The sequence below is a fragment of the Carcharhinus amblyrhynchos genome, chromosome 3 (assembly GCF_965287045.1).
Source record: "Carcharhinus amblyrhynchos chromosome 3, sCarAmb.v2.hapA, whole genome shotgun sequence".
NCBI classification, from domain to species: domain Eukaryota; kingdom Metazoa; phylum Chordata; class Chondrichthyes; order Carcharhiniformes; family Carcharhinidae; genus Carcharhinus; species Carcharhinus amblyrhynchos.
The window spans coordinates 17826186-17848587 of NC_137326.1; the positions used below are offsets into that span (position 1 = coordinate 17826186).

General features: G+C 42.8%; 1 protein-coding gene across 2 annotated transcripts in view; it reads right to left on the reverse strand.

Annotated features, from left to right (window-relative positions):
- Positions 1–22402, reverse strand: part of stab1 (stabilin 1) — a 217287-nt gene that overhangs the window by 174948 nt on the left and 19937 nt on the right. Inside the window, exons 6-10 of one of the 2 annotated variants that reach the window (XM_080181778.1) lie at positions 12801–12896; positions 11119–11238; positions 7829–8025; positions 6693–6823; positions 3659–3774 (exon numbers count right to left, since the gene is read on the reverse strand). In XM_080181778.1, the coding sequence (XP_080037904.1) occupies positions 3659–3774; positions 6693–6823; positions 7829–8025; positions 11119–11238; positions 12801–12896 (660 nt within the window). The remainder of the gene's footprint in view (positions 1–3658; positions 3775–6692; positions 6824–7828; positions 8026–11118; positions 11239–12800; positions 12897–22402) is intronic. The other variant, XM_080181779.1, reaches the window with a different exon arrangement.

Sequence of the window (22402 nt, forward strand, 5' to 3'; positions counted from 1 at the left end):
TTTTAATCAGTAAGAGAATCAAGATTATGGGGATAAGGCAGGAAAGTGAAGTTGAGAATGATCAGGTCATTCGTGATCTCACTGAACGACAAAGCAGACTCGATGGGCCAAATTTCTGCTCCAATGTCTTATGGTCTTATGATCTTCTGGTCCAAATAAGATCAGGAAATGTTAACCGACACTGAAAATCCAGGAACTTGAAGAAAAACATTGGATATCTCAAATCTGATGACAGCCATTGAGTTTTTGAAAGATGATATGGCTGAAATGAAAATCAAGAACCAAAAAGGTCAAGAAAAAAATTGGAAGATATCACAAAACAGCATGAGTCTCAAACAAAGTACATTTCAAAATGTGATCTTGAAATTTTGCACAGAGGAATTGGGCTCTACTGAGGAAAATCTGTCAGTGTAGAGAACTAACTTTCACATACGGAAGATGAGTTTGCAAATGAAAAATTAGAACTTGATGAACTTCCAAGTATCAGCAGTATTGCGAAAAATGTTTGGAACAGAAGAAGGAAATACTGATGAATCAGAGCAGTTTGTTAAAAGCAGAATTAACGACCAAAACTAATAAAATGTTGAAAATCCACCATGAAAAGAGCAATGAAATTCTTAAACTTCAATCCCGTCTGAGGAACATGAAAGATGAGATGCAGAGTACAGAAGAAGAAATCTGGATATTAAAAATGGATTAAGGAAAATTCTAAGAAACAGATTGATGATCTAAAGTGTATTGCAAGAGTCTAAGGAACAGTCAGTGAAAAAAGACTCAAAGGAACTGAATGCTCAAGTGAAATTGTTGAGCTTTTCTGAAAGTTCTACAAATATGGGAGGCATGGTAGCACAGTGTTTAGCATTGCTGCCTGACAGCACCAGGGACCCTGGTTCAATTCTGGCCTTGGGTCACTATCTGTGTGGAGTTTGCATGTTCTCCATGTGTCTGTGTGGGTTTCCTCTGGGCGCTCCGGTTTCCTCCCACAGTCCAAAGATGTGCAGGTTAGGTTGATTGGCCATGCTAAATTGACCCTAGTGTCAGGGGGATTAGCATGGTAAACCGGCAAGGTTATGGGAATAAGGCTTGGGTGGGATTGTGGTCGGTACAGGCTCAATGGGACAAATGGCCTCCTTCTGTACTGTAGGGGTTCTATGAACTCTGAAACAAAGACAACTGAGCTCATCAGAATAATTGCTGAGCTGAATGAAAAGAGTAATTGGCTTGAAACAGAACTGGAAAACTAAACAAATGCTTGGCTAAAATTGTGAAACCAGTGGAAATGAAGATTCCAGTTTTTGGAATGTTAACTTCCAAGAAGAACATGGGAAACCCCACAGAGAAAGAAAACCTGAATCTACTCTCTGAATGAATAGAGCGAATATAAGCCATGGAATCCAATCAAAGACGACAGGTTTTTCTTTGCTGACAAACTAACATTAAAAAAGGGAAGGAGCGACCCAGATGTTGAAACCAGAGTACTTGAAGCACCAAATATGACAATTTCAACTCTGAACAAACAAAATCAGCCTAAAGCGATTGAGCCTATTGAAGGGGAAAAAGATGAGTTCCAGAGAGTTGTAATGCCTGCAGACTTGGTGGGAGAAGGGATAGCATGGAAACATTATTTTGTAGGTATATTTGAGAAAGGACTTAGGGAGAGGTGTAGTATAAGGGTGTTTGGAGTAGTAAAGGTTAATGTGCAACTGGGGAGACTGCACTGATCACATTATGATGATAGATGGTGTATAGACAGTCTGAGAGAAGACAGCATGCAATACTATCAGACAGAGATATACCTTAAAGATACATCTATTAGTTGTGTGTTAACAATAAATGGTTTAAGTTCAATCCTTCAGACCTCTTAGTGAGACACCAAACAACATTACAACAGTGTAAGGTTTCCTTTGCTACAATGTTGTCAGCTTGTACTTGCATCAAGCTGCCACACAGGAAATGTAAAAATCTAAACATACAAGAACAGGCCTACTTAATGGTAACTGCCCTGCTACACCCCAATCTGATCCAGTGACTCAATTTCCACTCAGGCAAAATCCTGGAAGAAAGTAAAGTAGGTCATAATTAGCATAGGTCCAAAGTTAGCCCTGTCCCAATTTCTCAACTTTACCTTACTAAAATATTTTGGACAAGCTCCAGCTTTAAAGAAAACCTCTCATTGGGAATTAACCAATAGTGAACACGATATTTGTATACTGCTGCAGGATTTAAAAGTTTGTAATAGCTAAAGGAGAGGAAGCCACAAAATAGATTCAGAGCAGAGTGCCAAATTCAGTTTATAACAGCATCTGGTTTGTCTGCGGCTGGTTGAATAGGCCCCTATTTTCTTGATGTAGATGTGAAATGCTGCTGAAGGAGGTAAGATTGGGAGGGACTCCGTGCTAGGCAGGAGGTTCCAAGGACAGTAGTTTAGAGCAATGGAAGGAGACGGTTGGACAATTATTGCTAACTCTATGACTTCATATATGGCACAAATGCAGGAAAAAATTTAATGACCTTATCAAAGCTGGAAAGATAAGAAAAAACATAAATTTTCCAAGAATGTACTGCCCTGAGGCACTTGCACACTGATTCCTGCTCCAAAAAACTCAGCAACTGAATCAGAAGCCAGGAAGCAGGGCTGCACTGACCTCATTGAGATAATTTGGTCTGCTTTCTGACATATTAGTAACTAGCTGGAACCAAAGCTTAGTGCTCGGGACATGTTCAATATAGGGACAGGTCTCCCTTAGGAGAGCAGCCCACTTGCAGCCTGCCTGCCAGTTCCCAATGTTGTCTGCATGTGATAGAAAAGAAACAAGACCAACCTGCAGAAGGAGTAGCACATGACATGTAGCCATCGCATGACATAACTACCATTAAATGAAAGTCATCTCAGTTCCAGGAGGGCACAGTAACAAAAGAGCAGCCTGCTATTATCACACATGATCCACCACTGAGATCACACCTTCGAGGAACACACAACTATATTTTCACACATTAACACCAAGTGGAAGTACAGTGTTAGGAAGCATCGGCACATCTCAGTGTGGCTTGATATTAATAAAGGGTTGCATTAGCACTATTCTTTGTGTAGACACCTCCTCTTGCTATCAAGATTGGAGAGTTGCTTATATTAGCCGAATTCAATGGGAGTATTTAATTTGATGCGGATCGAGAAGAGTCAATGGATAACTGCAGATTTGTGCTGGGAAGGGAAAGGAGTTGCTGAAGTGGCCAGGAGTACTGTTCAAGAGAACATCTCCTGTTTGGGATTGGCATGAAAGTGCCTCCCAGGGAGAACTATAAAGGCATCAATATGTTGGGAAAATAAGGGTAGGCACGACACAAAGGTTCACCATTACTAAAGCCTCAGATACTTGTATCTACCCAGATCAGTGGAAAACCTGAACCAGTGGCAGGAACATAAGTGAAATTGGCACAGATAAAATTGTTCCTCAGAATGAAGCCACATCCTGTGCCACCCATTCTACAATGATAAATATTGGCATGAAAATTGCCTTTAAAAAGGAGCGTCAAATCCAAACCATTTCTCTCTCCTAATAAATGGTAGCTTTTGCTTTAGTGTGTGCTGATTTACAGAATTGAGAAGAAAGGGCATAATTATAATAAATAAAACTTTAGTATAATTTGAGAAATTTACCAAACATTGCAAGTGGTGCAGTGCTGTACTGGTTGGTGATAAGTTTTTGGATCACATCCTTTAAGGGACCAATGCACTTGCGGCCATCTCCAATCTGGTCAGGTTTACAGACACACCTGGATGGTAAGAATACAAGCAGAAATGAACCTACAACTGATCCAATGAAAGTTGCATTGACATAATGCATAGTTCAATACATCCAGAAGAATTTTAAATGAATGTTTCTTCCGTGTGAAAGGCAAGCTCAGTTCATTTAATGATTTAGTTGCTTTAACTTGTAAGCTGGATTCAGGCAACAGACAGTAGCTTTTTTGCATTTTTTACATAAAATGTGGGGACCAAAGTCATAGGACCGGTAATTGGTTAAAAACAAGAAGAAAAATCATTTATTGAAATTGGATTATAATACAATACTCCTTTATTCTCCTCACCCAACATGGACATCGAAACGTATTTTAAGTTACAAGGGTCTCAACAATACAATGTCCCTTTAAACACATAAGATGACTGTGATCAAATACTTCATTCTAAATGTCTGAGAAGTTTTCCTCAGAATCCTCCAAATGATTGTCAAGTGAGAGTTTCCAAACTCCACATTCAAAAAAGACCTTATTTCATTTTGTTTACAATGCATTCTATTAGAGGGTTGCATTCCAAAATCCAGTCCATATTTTTACATCATCCCTTCAGGATTTCTTTGTCTTGACTGCTGTAAAAACTGTTCAGAAATGCTTTCGCTCTTGATTCCCTGACTCTAGTAAAATAGCATCAAACTTCTGAGGTATCTCTGAAGTTTACTTCCCACTTTAAATCTGGTCACTGCAATTAACTGTTTAACTCAGAATTATTTGTTTACTCTTCCTTGAATTCTTCTAAACAGTACCCTAGTCCCGGTTCTTTTAACTTCAGTCATTCTTTCTATCCCAATTCCCTGGTTATCTGAACAGTAACTGGTACTTCAAGAAGCCGACTCCTTTGCAGCTGCCATGCTAGCCAGTCTTTCTTCTGGCAGAGTTGAGAGATATTCACTCCTCAGTGTCCTGTCTCCACCTACAATATATCCATCTAAACTAAAACTTAAAAGCTTTTCTACCCTTAAAAGGGTAGAATTCTGATAATTCTATTTACTGTTCATGCTGCAGCCCACTCTTGCTGTAGCCATCTCTAAACACAATAGAAGCACAATTGGAAATTAACCAAACCCCATACACAAACACCTTTTGTCCAGCATGAATCTAATTACAGCTTTTATTCTTTCAGGCACTGAAACATTAAACACAATTAAAACTATACCTTATTTCAGATGTTTAACAACATAAATTGCTTAAAACTACCATTATTTTCCTAACAGTTATTTTGCATCCATGGAAGAAAGAGCCATGGTTTGACATGCCACATGAAAGATAATATATCCAATCACCCAAAACTTCTAATCACTGCACTGAAATGTCAACCCTGGCTCTTGTGCTCAAATCCTGGAAAGGGTCTTGAACCTTCAACCTTCTGAGTCAGAAACCAATATGCTCCCAATTGATACCAAAACAGAGGGAAAATCTCCATGGATGCACTTGAGATGTCATTAAATTAACAACAGCAAATTATATTTATGGAGCACCTTTAACAAAAACATCCCAAGACACTTCATCGAGGTATAAAACTAAATATGACTTGAGCCCCATAAGGTGACATTAGAACAGATGAGTAAAAGCCTAGTCGATGAAGTAAGTTTTAAGGAGCATCTGAAAGGGAAGAAGCAAAGCCAAGAGACAGACAGATTTATGGAGGGAATTCCAGAGCTGAGGGCCATTCTATGAAATAAAAGTGATTATAATAAGCCTCAGGATAGCCATACTGTGTACAATTTGGACCTCCTTACTTAAGGAAGGATATACTGGCACTGGAGAGGGTGCAGAGGAGATTCATTAGGTTGATTCTGGGTTGGCTTATGAGGAGAGACTGTGGAGACTGGGATTATACTCATTGGAATTCAGAAGAATGAGGAGAAATCTTACTGAAACAAATAAGATTATGAAGGGACTACATAAGATGAAAGCAGGAAAGTTGTTTCCACTGGCAGGTGAAACTCGAACTGGGGGTTGTGGCCTCAAAATAAGGGGGAGCAGATTTAGGACTGAATTGAGGAGGAACTTCTTCTCACAAAGGATTGTGAATCTGTGCAATTCCCTGCCCAGTGAAGCAGTTGAGATACTCATTGAATGTTTTTAAGGCAAGGGTAGACAAATTTTCGAACAGTAAAGAAATTAAGGACAATGGTGAATGGGTGGGTAAATGGAGCTGAATCCATGAAAAAATCAGCCATGATCTGATTGAATGGTGGAGCAGGCTTGAGGAGCCAGATGGCCTACTCCTGCTCCTAGTTTTTATGTTCTTATGTTCACAGCCTCATGAAACCATAGGAAAAATTAACACAAATGTTGCAAGCAACTACTGAAAAGATCTCTTGTCATTCCACCCCTGAATATTCACACTGGGTCCACTTTTTTTAAAACCCCACAAAATAACATTTTCTATACTGGCTCCAATTGTCCCTTTAAGGATTGTGGGTTCAGCTGCTCAACTCCTGGAAAAAACTAATATGCACCTCACACAGTCTGGCCATTTCTATATGGTGAATCTAATTGAGGTTCCACAACTGGAGTTTTACATATTTAAACACCCTGTCTCTGAGTCCTGAGTCTCAATTGTAAGGTCTATCTTAATATTGAATCTGGTGAGAAAACAAATGTCCCAATTTCCCTCAGAATTTTTCTCTACCAGTCTCATATTTCCAGTGAGAATGAGTGACCAATAAGTAAAAACAAGCCCCAATCCCCTGAAGCTCTCTATTAATTCTTTACTATATAAAGTCTTTACTAGAGTGCTTATTTGAATTTCCCACATGTATTACAATTATACCTGTAAGTATTCAACTCATGTCCTACTCTAACCATTGCAGTTTATTTTTCAATGTGGATATGTGCTTATTGAGATCAGAGCAGCCTTCAATATCAAAGAATTAATGGCAAACACTTACTCAAAATTTCCAGGTGACACAGTTACACACTTTGCTGTCTTATTACAGAGCGATGGCTTGCAAACATCTTTCAGGATGCAACCTTGGGAAGAGTTCTTGGCGACGAACCCATCTTTACATTTGCAGAAAGACTTCAGAAAGTAAAATAAATTTCCATGAATTCTTCAAGTGTGATAAACGCAGCGCAGACTGCACATATTTAATTTGAAAGCTTATGTGAACCAACCATGTTTCTTTTATTCTTTCCATAGAACCACAGAATCCATACAGTCCATCAGCCCATCAAGTCTGACTCTCCAAAACAGCATCCCACCCAGACACCCCCTTCCCCCCTCCAATCCCCATAACCTGGAATTTTCCATGGCTAATCCACCTCACTTATGCATCTTGAGACACTAAGGGACAATTTAGCATTTCCAATGTACCTAACCTGCATATCTTTCGAATGCGGGAGAAAACCGGAGCACCTGGAGGAAACCCATGCAGACATGGGGAGAAAGTGTAAACTCTACATAGACAGTCACGCAAGGCCGGAATGAAACCCGGGTCCCTGGCACTGTGAGGCAGCAGTGCTAACCACTGTGCCACCCAAGTTCACAATTGCACAGATGTGGATTATTCTCCTTTATTCAATGGAAGTGGCCATTCTTTAAATGGAAGCCATGAAGCCATTTCGATTGTGAGGCCTTGCTCAAGTCTATCCTGTTGGTTACATCTGTTTACAACATGCATGTTCCTGCCAAGATTACTGGATTTTACTCATCTGCTCTAATGTCACCTTATGGGGCTCAAGTCGTATTTAGTTTTATGCCTCTGTGAGGTGTCTTGGGATGTTTTTGTCAAAGGTGCTCCATAAATACAAGTTGCTGCTGTTGTTAATTTAATTCAGGAACTGAAATGCCAGCGTCTATTCCCCTCTTTATCCCACCTCCTTACTACATCTCCCTGTGCTCTCTCAAGATGAAATCAGCAACCTCATAACAAGACTGAGTCATAAGGGAACTGAACCAAGCATGTTAATCTAAATTACTTAGATTTTATATCACTTAATGGTGTTTTTTAATGAATAACCAACAGATAATTGCTTATTTAAACAATAATAATAAATGCAAATTGTATCATGTACTTAAACGTACCTTCCCTGGTCCCTCGTACTTGCACAATGTGGAATTTTCCGGACAGCCACCGTTATTTATGCTGCAAGGATTTATTGGCAAACACAGCATTCCATTTCCACGGTAACCAGGCTGACAGATACATTTATATTTTCCGTTACCAAAGTATTCGCAGTGTGCATTCTTGTCACAGATGTTTGTAGTACATGGATCCATTGCTAGGGTACGGAATAACAAATAAAGCATTTAATTCAACAACATTGAACATTAATTTCTCAGACAAATATTTCATACAGGCATAGATTACAAAACCAGGGAAGTTGTGTTGGAGCTGTGTAAAATTTTGGTGAGGCCATAGCTAGAGTACTGTGCGCAGTTCTGGTCATCACATTATAGAACAAAGAACAAAGCAAAGTACAGTACAGGAACAGGGCCTTTGGCCTCCAAGCACGTACCGATCATGATGCCCTAACTAGACTAAAAAGAAACTTTCTGCCCTTACTCGGACCATATCTCTTATTGTCTCCCTATTCACTTACCCATCCAGATGCCTCTTAAATGTTGCTGATGTGCCTGCTTCCATCACCTTCTCTGTCAACGCATTCCAGGTATCAACCACTCTCTGCATGAAAAACTTTCCCCGCACATCTCCCTTAAACTTTACCCCCTCACCTTTAACCTGTGCTACCCTGTAATTGATATCTCCAGCCTAGGAAAAGGCCTCTATCTATCCTGTCTATGCCTCACATAATTTTGTAGACCACTGTAGATCTCCCTTCAGTCCCTGTCTTTCCAATGAAAACAGTCTTAGTTTGTTCAACCTCTCCTTATAGCCAACGCCCCCGAGACCAGACAACATCCTGCTGAACCTTTTTTGCACTCTCTCCAAAGCTTCCACATCCTTCTGGAAGTATAGCAACCAGACTTGCACGCAATACTCCAAATAGGAAGGATGTGATTGCACTGGAGAGGGTGCAGGGGAGATTCACTAGAATGCTGTCTGGGATGGAACATGTAAGTTATGAAGAGAGGTTAGATAGGCTTGGGTTGTTTTTGTTGGATCAGAGAAGACTGAGAGGTGACCTGATTGAGGTGTAAAAGATTATGAGGGGCATGGACAGTGTGGATAGGGAGCAAATGTTGTCTTAGTTAATGAATCAGTCATGAAAAGGCATAGATTCGAGCTGAGGGGCAGGAGGTTCAGGAAGATGTGAGGAAAAGGTTTTTTACCCAGAGGGCAGGGACGGTCTGGAATGCACTGTCTGGAAGAGTGGTAGAGGCGTGTTGCCTCTCATCCTTTAAGAAATACCTGGATGAGCACTTGGCACATCATAACATTTGGGACCAAGTGCTGGTAAATGGGATTAGGTGGGAATTCAGGTGTTACTCATGCACTAGACTGACTAGATGGGCAAAGGGCCTTTTTTGCATTGTATGATTCTTATGACACAAATAAACTATAAACTATGATTCTATGATTAGCTAATAATAACCTATTATAATTCATACCATCTGAAGGGAGTGGAAGAGATAATATAATGCATTCACCCACATAGAGAGAGGGATTTTCTGCCCCTCACCTCATGACATGCTTTCTAGCTATGGAGGTGACTTACCATTAGGCACCGGTGGAATCTTCCGGTCCCGTCAATATCGATATCATTTTGCATAGCTTCCCCATCCTGCCACTGGGGAACCCGCCATGGATGGGGTCACCTTCAGCAGGACCAGAAGATCCCACTGGTGGGAAGAACCTGCCCAGAGTACAGTTAAGAGCTACCCCATTTTCACTGCGCAACATGCACTCATTAATGTAGGTGAAACCGTTTTTTAATGCTTTACAGTATGGTACCACGTACACCCAAAAGTATTGGCAACATTTTCCATCATTTAACCATAAGATTAGGTTCCATCAGAAAGTTGACCTGGTCAGGTCACACTTAAGAATACTGTGCATCATTCTGTCTTCATTCTATAAACAGGACATGAAACCACGGGCAGAAGCGAATAAGTTTTAGGAGGATGGTACCAAGAGCATTGGTGAGCCAGTTGGATTTTTTGTGACAATCAACAATGGTTTCATGGTTATCAGTAAATTCTTAATTCCATATTTTATTGAATTCAAATTTTACCATCTGCTGTGGTGAGTTTCGAACCCAGGTCTCCAAAGCATTACCCTGGGTCTCTGAACTACTAGTCCAGTGATAATACCATTGCCTCACCTAAATGCTCACATGTTGTATTCAGCACATCATCCAGCACATCCTCAGTAATGAACAGTGATTCACAGTCACAATGCCTTCCAGCATATGTTTGAGAGTGATCTGGAACCACTTCCTTCTCAACATTTACAGGACAAAAGGAGAGCACGACATCCAGCATGCCTGCACCAACTCAGAAATATATCTCAGAACTATTCCTTTCCCCATATCCCTTAATTTCTTCTCAAATCTTTATCCATTTAATTGATTCTGCTTCTTAAAGTTCAAAGCTTTTTAAAGAATTTAAAGTTAAAATTTATTTATTAGTATCACAAGTAGGTTTACATTAATACTGCAATGAAAATCCCCCAGTTGCCACACTCTGGCACCTTCAGGTACACAGAGGTAGAATTTAGCATGGCCGATGCACCTAACCAGCATGTCTTTTGGACCTTGGGTGGAAACCAGAGCACCTGGAGGAAACCCAAGCAGACATGGGGAGAACATACAGACTCTGCACAGACAGTGACCCGAGCCAGACACTATGCCACTGTGCCACCCCCATTGTTTTGTCCACCATTGTTTTGGTTGAAGCATTCTTAACAAGCTTTAATGTGGAAGAAAGTTCTCCTAACCTTTTCCTTCATTCTTTTAACAATGGTTTCACATTACCAGCTTATTACCCTACCTTATCGCTCATTATTTTGAATAAATCTATCAGATCTGCTTTTTTTTATTCAAATGGAGCGGGGATCCCTAACCAGACTCAATGGATAGGACAAATTTTAAAAAACACGGCAGCTGCATGTGAAGTGTTTACTTAATAGAACACCAATCGAAACAATGAACTGAACCATACTGTTGACAACAGAAATACACAACTGCCTGTAAGTGGAAACTGTGGAGGATGCTGATGAAAGGCTACAATAAGGTTCCACCAGCACTTAATAAATGCACCACACAGATAAGGAGAAATGCTTCTAGAAGTGTTCGTGAGAAAGGATTCGTGAACAAAAACCATGAAACTCTTAAAACTTTTATTTCCATTCTTAAACCCTGAGCTAAATTCCTTGCAAAACTGTTAAGTGACGAGAAGGTGAAGTTTCCTACCCTCACAGGTCTTTGCAATTTCCTGAAAACCAGGCAGACATTTGCAGCTGAAGCTCCCTGTCTTTTCTTCCACGCACTGTGTGTTATTTCCACATTGCAGTGACTTGCAGGCAGGGACCTCTGGGGAAAAGTAACAAGCATTTATTTCCATCTTTTTCGCATCACAATACCACAACTGAATTGAGTGATGATGTGGTACAGTACTACAAGAGGCAACTTATCAGTAAATAAATCTCATTGAATTTGAACTGAGTTTCGCTTGGAAAATGATTCAGTAATCAGCCATGATCTGATTGAATAGTGGAGCAGGCTCAAAGGACTGAGTTTGCCCACTTCTGTTCCTAATTCCTATGTTCCTATATGCCTGTCCATAGCCTAAAATTAAAAACAAATTCAATCCAGGGAATCTATACATTAACTGCTTAAAAACTGCAGACACCATATCTACTGCCCCTTGTAAGCAGTAACAGCCCTGAGTTTGTATTAATGCATTGCATAGCTCTTGAAGCAAGTTACTGTCCATTGTGGACAGTCACTCACTTTGACCCCAGAGGTAAGGGTGCAAGTTCCTGCCTATCCCACCCCATGACAGGCCAGCGCCCTCATCTTTGTATATCTAAATGGCTGACCATCGCCACAAAATTGTCAGCCGTCCCACCTATGTGGGGAAGTGCAGCACTCATGTGGTCCAACCTTTGAAACCTGCAAAACTAGAAGAAATTTTTGCCCAATGTTTTTTCCCTTCTACTTCCCATTTCAATTTGTAAGATTTCCAATTCAATGGCATGGAAGATGTTCACAGTATGTTTCTCCCAGCAAGGAGTGGAGACTTTCACCTCATTATTCTACACAGATTTGTACTCAGGATTCAGACATTGCAAGTACCAGCCTGTGTGTCAGCTGGTTTCCAGATTTCACAATCTACTGCCAGGCATCACCTAGTACCTGTCTTGAGCATAAAGGAGACTTGGGTGTCTTGCCGACTAATATATGGCAAAGTATTTGGATCCCATTCAGAATCAAGGAAATTCATAATAGAATTAAGTGCAAACAAAAAATTAAAATTCCCATTCTATCATTTCATTTAGCGATTACACTTTAGCCCGCTACAAAAGAGCCTAAAATCTATCGTTAAACCGCTTGTGAAGAACTATTTTACATCAGTTTTTTAAAATTGATTTTCTCTTTTTTAAAGGCTTTCCACCACTTCCTCTCTGCAGGGGGCTGCTGTACCTCACACCTTCACAAGTCTTCCTCAGTCCAAAACCAGCCAAATGGCAACCAGAAGTTAGTTTCTCTTTGGTTTACACTCCACTTGTGTGAGGAGGTGTCTGCCCTCTGCCTAGTGTCTCTGCACAGAGATACAACCTGAATCCTAAAGAAGGCAAATGAGAGAATTCCAGCTGAGATCCGTATCCTGCTGCTCTACAGTGCCAAACATTACTGCACTGTTACATGAGGGACAAATTTAAACAATTCATAGAACAGGAAACCCAACAGCAAAGCATTGATTTTTCACCCTGCCCAACATTACGTCCTGTGGCTTCAGTGGGGAATAAAATTGCTTGGGGTGTAAAAATCAATTTGTACCCAATCCCTTCAGATTAGTGTGGTAGGTTAAAAGTGCCCCCTTTATAGCAACCAGTATTTTTAACTGATCTAAATTAAGAAAGCATATTTACCTTGGTCACATGTTGGCCCAGTGTAACCAGAAAAGCAAACGCACTTCCCATTTCCACGAATTCCATTGTTGCAGACTCCATGTACACACCTGCATCCTTTAGACAAACACAGCCAACATCAATGTGGTTAGACAACATTCCTACTATCTAGTTCTGATTGCCAGTAAATAATGGCTTTTCAACAGTTTACAGTTACGTGTATTTAAGGCATTTTGGATACACACATTAAAGCAATAATTTGAAATAAACTGTAGGATTGCACCATACAGATTCGGAATGCAACATGTTTGATCCTCACAGCTGTGTTGAGTTGCCAACTCCCAGCCAAGATTCTGCAATTGGTTTCAGTGGCCAAAGGTTAAAAAGAAGAAAAGTAGCTTGAGTCCCACTGCTTGGATAGCAACCTTTGTTAAAAGGTGAAGACATGGGTTGGGGGATTCTCTGCTCCTGTTTTTGTCGGGTGGGATTGGTGATGTAAGTGGAATTCTGTGACAGGCATAAATTGCGTTTCACGCCGAGGTGGTCATCTCCATTCCTGTCCCCACCAGTGACATCAAGAGAATCCCAACATTCAACTGCGGGATCCCAATTAGAATAAATTTAAATCTAATTAACAGGCCTCAATGCTTGTTAATCCCTGCTCCCTAACCTCCACCCATTACATTATCCATTCACATCAGCATGTGACATGCACCTGGCACGACAGAGGAAACTTAGCTGAATGGGGGGGGGGTGACAGTCATGACTGGGCAGTATCCTGAGACTGCCCTCTGACACTGTCCCCAGCACTTCCCCTGATACTGTCTCTGTCACTGCCCCACTATCTGCGCAGTGACTCCGGCATTGTCTGTACTCTGCCCCCTGGCACTACTCCTGTACTGACCCCTGACAATGCATGGACACTGCTGGGGGGATTGTATTGAGGGGTGGGGGGAAGGGTAGTATCCTATTTTTAATTTTTTATATTGGGTAGCCTTTAAAAATGATGCCCTGCTCTTTAAAACCCACCCTTTCAATTTGTCTTATGGCAGGACAAGTTGTCAGTTCACTGCCGCTATACCTACCTGCTGTGACACTGCAAAGGAATGTAAAAATATCACCCAGTATTGGTGCTTTTTGTAATGCCTGCACATTTGAATAACTTGTCAACATTTACACTCAGATGTGAACAATGGCCACTTGAGGGAAGTCCTGGCAAACATCCAGTGCCTGTGTTATCATTTCCTAACAAATCATGGCCCTCAGGAGAACTCAAGAAGTTCAGAAAATCCGCAGCCCTTGTGAGCCGGGGGAGTGAGGGCGCCATCTAAGGATGAAGTTGACATGCCGACTGGAGTCTTCACATGGATCAGGTGTACCTCGCCTGCCATAAGAGGAAGGCAGTTGCCTGATCAGTTCTGTGACCCTTCCTTGATGTCTCAATTGTGCCAATTAAGTCAGCTTTGCAATACATGAGTGTGCCACTGATTGGAGCCCAGTTTTTAACCCTTCAGAAGCGTTGCCTCCACCCTGTGCAGAGCAGAGCAGGAAAGGAGGAGGACATCTTCCTGACCCTGCTCCTGGGTCTGGCAAAACTTGCCATAAATAAGTCCAGATAGGAGGCGATCAAGAGGGTTATCCGACCTGGCTAACTGCCCCTCTACCGCAGTTACATTTGCGGCTGGGTGTCTCTGGAGAGGAAACATGTGGTGTCCATGGGCACCATCAAGGCCTTCCGTGCCCATTTGTACCTCAGGGACGCGGGTGCCTTATTGATCCTTTTAATCGTCTTTTGGTCTAATATTTTAAGTTTCATTTGTGATTTGTCTTTGTTTGGGGTGATTCCCCTTTAGGGGCTGCCCCTTTTACTTGTCACTCAGTTTACTTAATTTAGTTGAATTGTTTAACTCAAAGGGGTTGAAGCATTGCTCCCAAGCATTGAACTCCAATGCTCATACTAATGTCTACATTAGAGAAGTCACATAAATGTGGAGCCAGCGCAAGGCGTTATGATGAACTCTTTCATCACTCACTCCATTCAAGAGGATAACAGGGGGCACCATTTAGATTCTCTGTGAGGTTACAACACTGAATGCCCTCAACAAATCTAACACCTCAGTTGTCCCTACCCCTTCACCCCAAATATGAGGCTCTCAAGGGTTAAAGCACATCAGTTAGGTGCAGTTGTGAGGGTCAACTTTGGGGGAGTGGTCATTCTGTGACAGAGGAGGGAGGGAGTGAGGCCTAGTGGAAAGGCACTCACAGAGGGGGAGGTCTGTGGGTGATGTCCTCGATGCTGGGAGGGCTGAGATAGCTGACGGTCAGGGCACCATCAGAAATCCTCGCTTTCACGTTCTCTTCATTTCAGTTCATGATTCTGACGAGTTGATTATTCTATTGATTGTGACTGATGAGCAGAAGTGATATCAATGTGCCACTGCATGTGGCTAGGAACAGTACCTTGCTGAAGTAGGCGGAGCAGAATCGTACAGACCGGCAAAGTGTGTTCCGACATCAAACTTCACAGCACCAGATGTCACATGCATGGTCCAGGCACTAGTGGGAAGCCGTGCACCATGCCCTCAGCCAAGGAGGTCATGAACTGAACCATGGAGCGGACATTCCCATCCATGGAGTGCAGGTCCTGGGCCAAGATCTCCACTGCAGACACCACCCTCACAGTCTTGGCCTCGTTATGTTAGAATGATAGCATCATCTCAGACACAAAATAATGGACTTCTCCAATTGAGCTTGCAGTCCAAGGAGTGATGGTGTCATTCTTTCATGAGACTCACGGCTCTACCATTGCAGCCCCAGCAGCTCTGGGACAACCAGACCTAGGAGCATACAATTGGCTCAGGGCCTAGCAGCGTCCTGGGCTCCGGCATCCTTCCGAGTGCTGGTTCCCTGGGATGTTCCTTCCGAGTGCTGGTTCCCTGGGATGTTCCTTCCTTTGCCTGCTGTGGATCTTCAGCAGTGAAGTGCTCACCAGTGAGTGACCCAGAAGCCTGCCTACTAGTTAATTTCACTGAGTATCTGTGCTGGTGGAGGGTGCAGATGATAGCTGGTCTCCAAGATGTCTCCCTTGGAGTTGCTCATGTCTGTGCTCTCCAGAGGGCATGGGGATAGTCTGGATTAGTCAAATAATTGGCCTGCAAGGGAAGTGAGATGACATTAGTGCATCACAGGGGATAAATGATGGGAGAAAGTGAGGCCTGCATCATGACTGCAGGTCTTGAGTGGTTTCATTTTTGTCTGTTACCCCCACTTTGCCCTCTGTACAGGTGTGGTCCTGCTCCTTCGCTACCAGCCCAATGGCTCTCCCCTCATAGGGTGAGAGACATCTCAGCTGGGGCATGACTCTGGCAGGCTGTGCCCCTCATTCCAGTTGTGCTAAAGTTTGTCTTGCAATGAGACAGATGGGAAGAGGGTAGGCAAGAGCCCTGCCAGATCAGAAGGTGATGAAGCCTGGCATGCATAAAGTTTATTGATTAGTCACATGTAGGCTTACATTAACACTGCAATGAAGTTACTGTGAAAATCCCCTAGTTGCCACACTCCAGCACCTGTTCGGGTACTGTGGGAGAAATTAGCATGGCCAATGCACCTAACCTGCACATTTTCAGACTGTGGGAGGAAACCAGGGCACCTGGAGGAAACCCATGCAGGCATGGGGAGATCGTGCAAACTCCGCACAGACAGTGACCCAAGCTGGGAATTGAACCCATGTCCCTGGCACTGTGAGGCAGCAGTACTAACCACTGTGCCACTGTGCTACCCACTGTCATCAAGCCATCCGTGGGAGGTGAGTGGGAGTGGGGATATGAGGGGACCATGGGGAGTGGGGTGAGGGGCCATGAGATTGTTGCATCCCCATGAGGTGGCTGGGTGAGAGATCACCGTGAAAGTGTGATGGGTGTGTTAAGGGTGTTGTGAGAGACATGAGGAGGCTGACTTACCCTGGCTGCACAAAGAAGACCATTCATCTTCTTCCGGCGCTGTATCCCCGACCTGTTAAGGAGTGAACCAACACTGACTGTCACAGTCACTGTCCCCCAGGTGGGGGTGGTTACCTTGGTTGATGGATACGTGCGATAGCAGATACAGGATATCATGCCTCTGCTCCACACCATCCAGGAGTTTGGTAAGGGTTCCCTCTGAAAATCTTGGTGCTTTGTTTCCTGGCAACCATTCCCCTGACTGGACTTGGAACATATTTCGGGGGAGACATTTAAGTGGAGCGCCCCACTGATTGCAGAGATTATGGGTGATACTATACGGCTTCGCTCGGGTGAGATTGGAAATTCCCGCCTGAGATCAACGGAGATTTCCGTTGTCGGACATTTGCCCACTTCAATTCCGTGGCAGACAAGGTAGTAGAGTTCCAGTGTATGTTTTCCACAGCAAGCAAATCAGGGGCAAGTTGCCACAAGTGCGATGTGAATCATATGGGGAAAAAAAATTGTTAAAGAGGCTGGACATTCGATGAGATTCCCTGTCAGCGTTCTCACCGGTTTTCTCACTGGAACCAACACTTCGAAAAAATACAGGAAAATTCCACTCTAGATTTTGATTACTAAATTATCTAATTTTGTCCTTGACAGAATTAAAGCTGGTTAAGATATATAACAAGATGAGGAGGCTTTCAATCTAAATTCAGAGGCAGAAAAATGGCAGAAAGGCATCATCGGTGAAAAAGACCATGGTATCTTTCACAACATCAGGATGCCCCAGAGTATTTCTGAAGTACATTCACTGTTGCCATGTGAGGAAACACAGCAGCAAGATCCTACAAATGCTTTAAGCAGATTTCCAGTGACATTGATTGAAGAATAAATGTTAACCTGCTGCACTCTCTCTCAAACTTGCCTTGAGACCATTGTTAAATCTACCTTAGAAGGCCTCAATTTCAATGTTTTCTTCAAACAATTCCATCAATACTGTGCCAGTAACATCATATATTCAGATCTCTGGAGTGGGAGTTGAAACCACCATCTTGGTGGCAAGGGCACCACGACTGAGCTTGACTGGGGAAAGCATCTGGCATCCTTTATTGAGTCTGACAGAAAAAGACTTTATTTATTTATTAGTCCCCAGTAGGCTTACCTTAACACTGCAATGAAGTTACTATGAACATCCCCTAGTCACCACACTCGGGCGTCTGTTCGGGTGTACTGAGAGAATTTAGCATGGCCAATGCACCTAATCAGCACGTCTTTCAGACTGTGGGAGGAAACTGGTGCGCCCAGAGGAAACCCACGCAGACACAGGGAGGATGCACAGACTCCACACAGACAATGACCCAAGCCAGGAATCAAACCCGGGTCCCTAGTGCTATAGACAGCAGTGCTAACCGCTCTGCCACCCCTAAAAAGACTCTGTCTCTGGGGACAGCCAGGAAATTTTGCAGCTCCCCTTCAGGGAATTGAACCCCAGTCTCCCACGTGACAGACAGGGATCCTAACCATTATACTAACGAACAAGTGCATTGAATGAAGATTGTGACTCATTGGTCCTATTTTACCATTTTAATTCTAAGTGCTAGGCTGACTTGAAACTGGGAGTGCTTCGGATCCGACTTTTAGACCCATTTTCAGGTGCCCCCATACACACTCTGCCTCAAAAAACATTAGCGACTCCAAATCGCACTGCAGAAGCCTGTGGGTAGGGCTCATTGTGCCCAAAACACTGCAGCTCTGATCGAAGTCTTCAACTGTGCATGCGCAGTAAAAGAAAATAGAAAAATGCTCCCCTACCACATTGCTCCTGGGCCAGATAATGCCTCCTCTACTGACATTACCCCACCCCCACAACATTACTATTCCCCCTTATTACCCCACACCCCCGCTACCCAGGCTGATTGCAGCCCTCCCGCCCCCCCTTCTCCCCACCTATCACACCAAGAGTGGCAATGGATCCCCTTCCCTCCACTGATCGCACACAGAGTGGCAGTGGGCCTCGCACCCCCCTGCACCACTCACCAGAGAGCCATCTGACCCATCTCCCTCCCCACCACCAGTGAGCGATCTAACCTGCCTCCCTCCCTCCCCACCCACCACTGATCTGAGTCAGAGAGCCGCTGGAAGCTCTGAACTTACCCCCTCAGAAGCTGGAACACCCAAATTGGACCTTTGCCAAGCATGTCTGTTTCACACTGAATTTGGACGGGCAAATGTGTTGGTAAAGGGGGAAATGCCAGTAAAGTTGGGCATCCAGCCATTTAAGTCAATTTCAATGCATGCAACTGCATTTAAATTGATGTTGCACCCGTTTCGAGCGCGGTCCCGATCATGGCCATTTTCAGCCATTGGTAAAGGGGGAATGGCCGTGGATCAGGCTCCTCACCTCATGCCCGACTTTACCAAGTTGGGTACAATTAAAACGATTTTAAATTGTTAAAGTAAGAAAGGATTAACGAATGCATCGGCTCAATGGTTCAGGTGGGGAACACTGGTCATTCATTTCTGAATAGCTGTCCATCTTCTTTGGTCCTGGTTAATAATGTAAAATTCTCCACATTACTTGGGAGGTCACACAGACGATTGTTATGGGTAATGGAAATGTGCAGTAGTCATGCACTCCTGAAATCTGGGAGAATATAAGCACTAAGGGAATCCATGCTATATATCTCATCTGGGAGAAAGGAGGATAAATTCAATTCTGTTTTTCCCTTATCCCATTCTACAAAGACACACTTTATAATTAAAATCACCAACAGCAGGCTAAACTTAAATAGATAAGGAAATACGTATTTCTTCAGCAAATTTCATGTAAGGACATCCCAAAGCATTTCTCAGCCAATGTAGTGGTGATATGACTGGCCAAGAAATCCAACCAGCCAGGCTTATGGTCTGGGGATATGAGTTCAAATCCCACCATGGCAGCTGATGCAATTCAAATTTAATTAATAAGCCCAAAATATAAAGCATGATACCTATAATTGATTTTGATAAATGTATCTGGTTCACTTGTGCTTTTTAGGGAAGGAAATCTGCCATCCTTACTGGTTCTGGCCTACATGTGACTCCTGACGGGTTAGGCTCTTAACTGCCCTCTGAAACAAGCCACTCACTTCAAGGCAGTTAGAAATGGGTAACTAAATGCTGGCACTTTCCAGTGATACCCGCATCCCATCAAAGAGTAAAGAGAGGGCGGGGGAACAAAAAGTACTTTTTAAGTGCAGTCACTGTTGCAATAATTGGGAGCAAATTTGTACAGAGAAAGGTTCCATAAACAAGAATGAAAGAAGCAACCAGATAATCTGTTCTGATTGTGTTGGCTGAGGGAGAAATGTCGACCAGGATGCCAGGGAAATTCATTATGTTAGCCTTCAAATACCACCATGGGATCATTTGCCTTGGCCTATGAGGGCTGTCCCATCTGAAAGTCAGCACCTCTGACAGTGTCGGATTCCCTCAGCAAGGCACACAAGTCTCAACCCAGATCATGATTTTGAAAACTAATTTGTCTTTTGGATGGTTCCCATTGTCCAAAGTATCCTGGGCAATAAACAATTACACCAATCACAACAAGAGATTCCATCGGGAAAAAGATACAAAAGCCTGAAGTCATGGACCAACCGATTCAAGAACAGCTTCTTCCCTGCTGCCATCAGACTTTTGAATGGACCTTCCTTACATTATATTGATCTTTCTCTACAACCTAGCTGTTACTGTAACACTGCATTCTGCACTCTCTTATTTCCTTCTCTATGAATGGTATGCTTTGTCTGTGTAGTGTGCAAGAAACAATACTTTTCACTGTATGTTAATTCATGTAACAATAATAAATCAAATCAAATCAAATCAAAAAACAAAATGTCCACTCAAGGCTGTGGATGTCAAGGTATGTCTACGAACCCACTAATTGTGCTGACACAAGGCATATAGAATAGTTGCTGAAACATCTGCTACTGCCATAAAACATCCAACATTAAGTTCATTGTTCACTATCTTCGATAAACACTGATTATTTTAATAGATTTAAATTAAATATTGTAATGTAAAATATTTGTGCAACTATCAAATGGACTGCTAGCTGCAGTAGCCAGTGTTTGTGGAATTGAGCTGAATTGCGTTAACATTTCTGGGCAAGGATTTCAGGAGCTTTACAGAACTACAATTATCGCTCTGAGTGCTGATTGTTTCAACAATGATCTAATGCCACTCACACTTTCAATGATTGGAACAAAAAACAAAATAGTGTGGATACTGGAAATCTAAGGGAAAAGCAAAAAAAATGCTGGCAACTTTCAGTATGAATCACAGAATCCCTACAGTGCAGAAGGAAGCCATTTGGCCCATCAAGTCTTCACTGGCAACAATTCCACTCAGGCCCTATCCCTGTCACCCCACATATTTACCCTGCTAATCCCCCTGACATTAAGGAACAATTTACCATAGCCAATCAACCTAGCTTGCACATCTTTGGGAGGAAGCCAGAGCACAGAGGAAACCCACACAGACATGGGGAGAACGTGCAAACTCCGCACAGCCACCCGAGGCTGGGTTTGAACCCAGGTCCCTGGCACTGTGAGGCAGCAGTGCTAACCACTGTGCAACCCCAGTAGATTATATGGTAAATGTGGAGTAAGAAACATCAGGTCAATGGCCTTTGATTAGAGCTGATGACATTACAGATGTTATACGAGGAGTGCAGGCTATCCTTACAGGTCATTTATCGATTGAGGACCCCCATCCCCAGCACCAGCCCACATTTCTGCATTTTCAATAGGTCTGGTCCGCTCAACCTAATTTGTCAACTCCAACTGTGGGAATAGAAATGGGAATTGTGGTTAATTTCTGAAGTTGCTAAAGTCAACGGATGGAATCTTCCATTTTTATGACGAAATGTCAACTCATGGCTGGAGCAGGGGGTGGAGACAGTCGAGTAGGGAAATCCCACTGGTGTGAAAGCTGGGTTTGGGATTTATTCTCAATTCTTCATCTCCATTCCCACCTGCCAAAAAACAATGGCAGAAAATCCTCCCTCCAACACCAAAGTTAATACCAGAAGCCTGTGATGTGGCTAGTAGAAAGGTGGTTGCTTTGATGAAAGAACAAAACAGACATTAAATGGGTGTTGTGCTAATAACACATATCTGTTTGGAGGTCTGTATTAGCATGCAATTTTGGTGCTAATGCTGATTATCATAATTCAAACTTGCCAGGAGGCACAAAGTTGGACATTGGTCAGTTTGGTGCACAAGTACCGATTCAACACAAATTTTATGGAGCACAGGTTCTTACTGGAGGTCCTGGTGGAGAAAATACCAAAATGGAGGTATATCACAAAAAGGAAGAAGTCCAATGCACCTGCCTCTCCCTCTCTCCTGTAGCAGCTAATGCTATTCTACCTGCCTTATATCCTCCTCCTGTTCCTCTTGCATACCAAAGGGAATCCTAAGCCAGCTACCAGTGATCAAGCACTGCCTTTCTCCTAGTGACTCCTATAAATTATCCATAAGGTAGAGTAGCATAGAGTTTACTCTTTTTGGGTTAAACTCATTTCTGGGATAAACATTGTAGAGTGTTGATGAAGTCTTAACCGTGCGTCCCAAAAGATCTCCAAATATGTTTCAAAGATCTTCTCGAAACCCTTACAGCAAGAATTTCTCCTTTAAG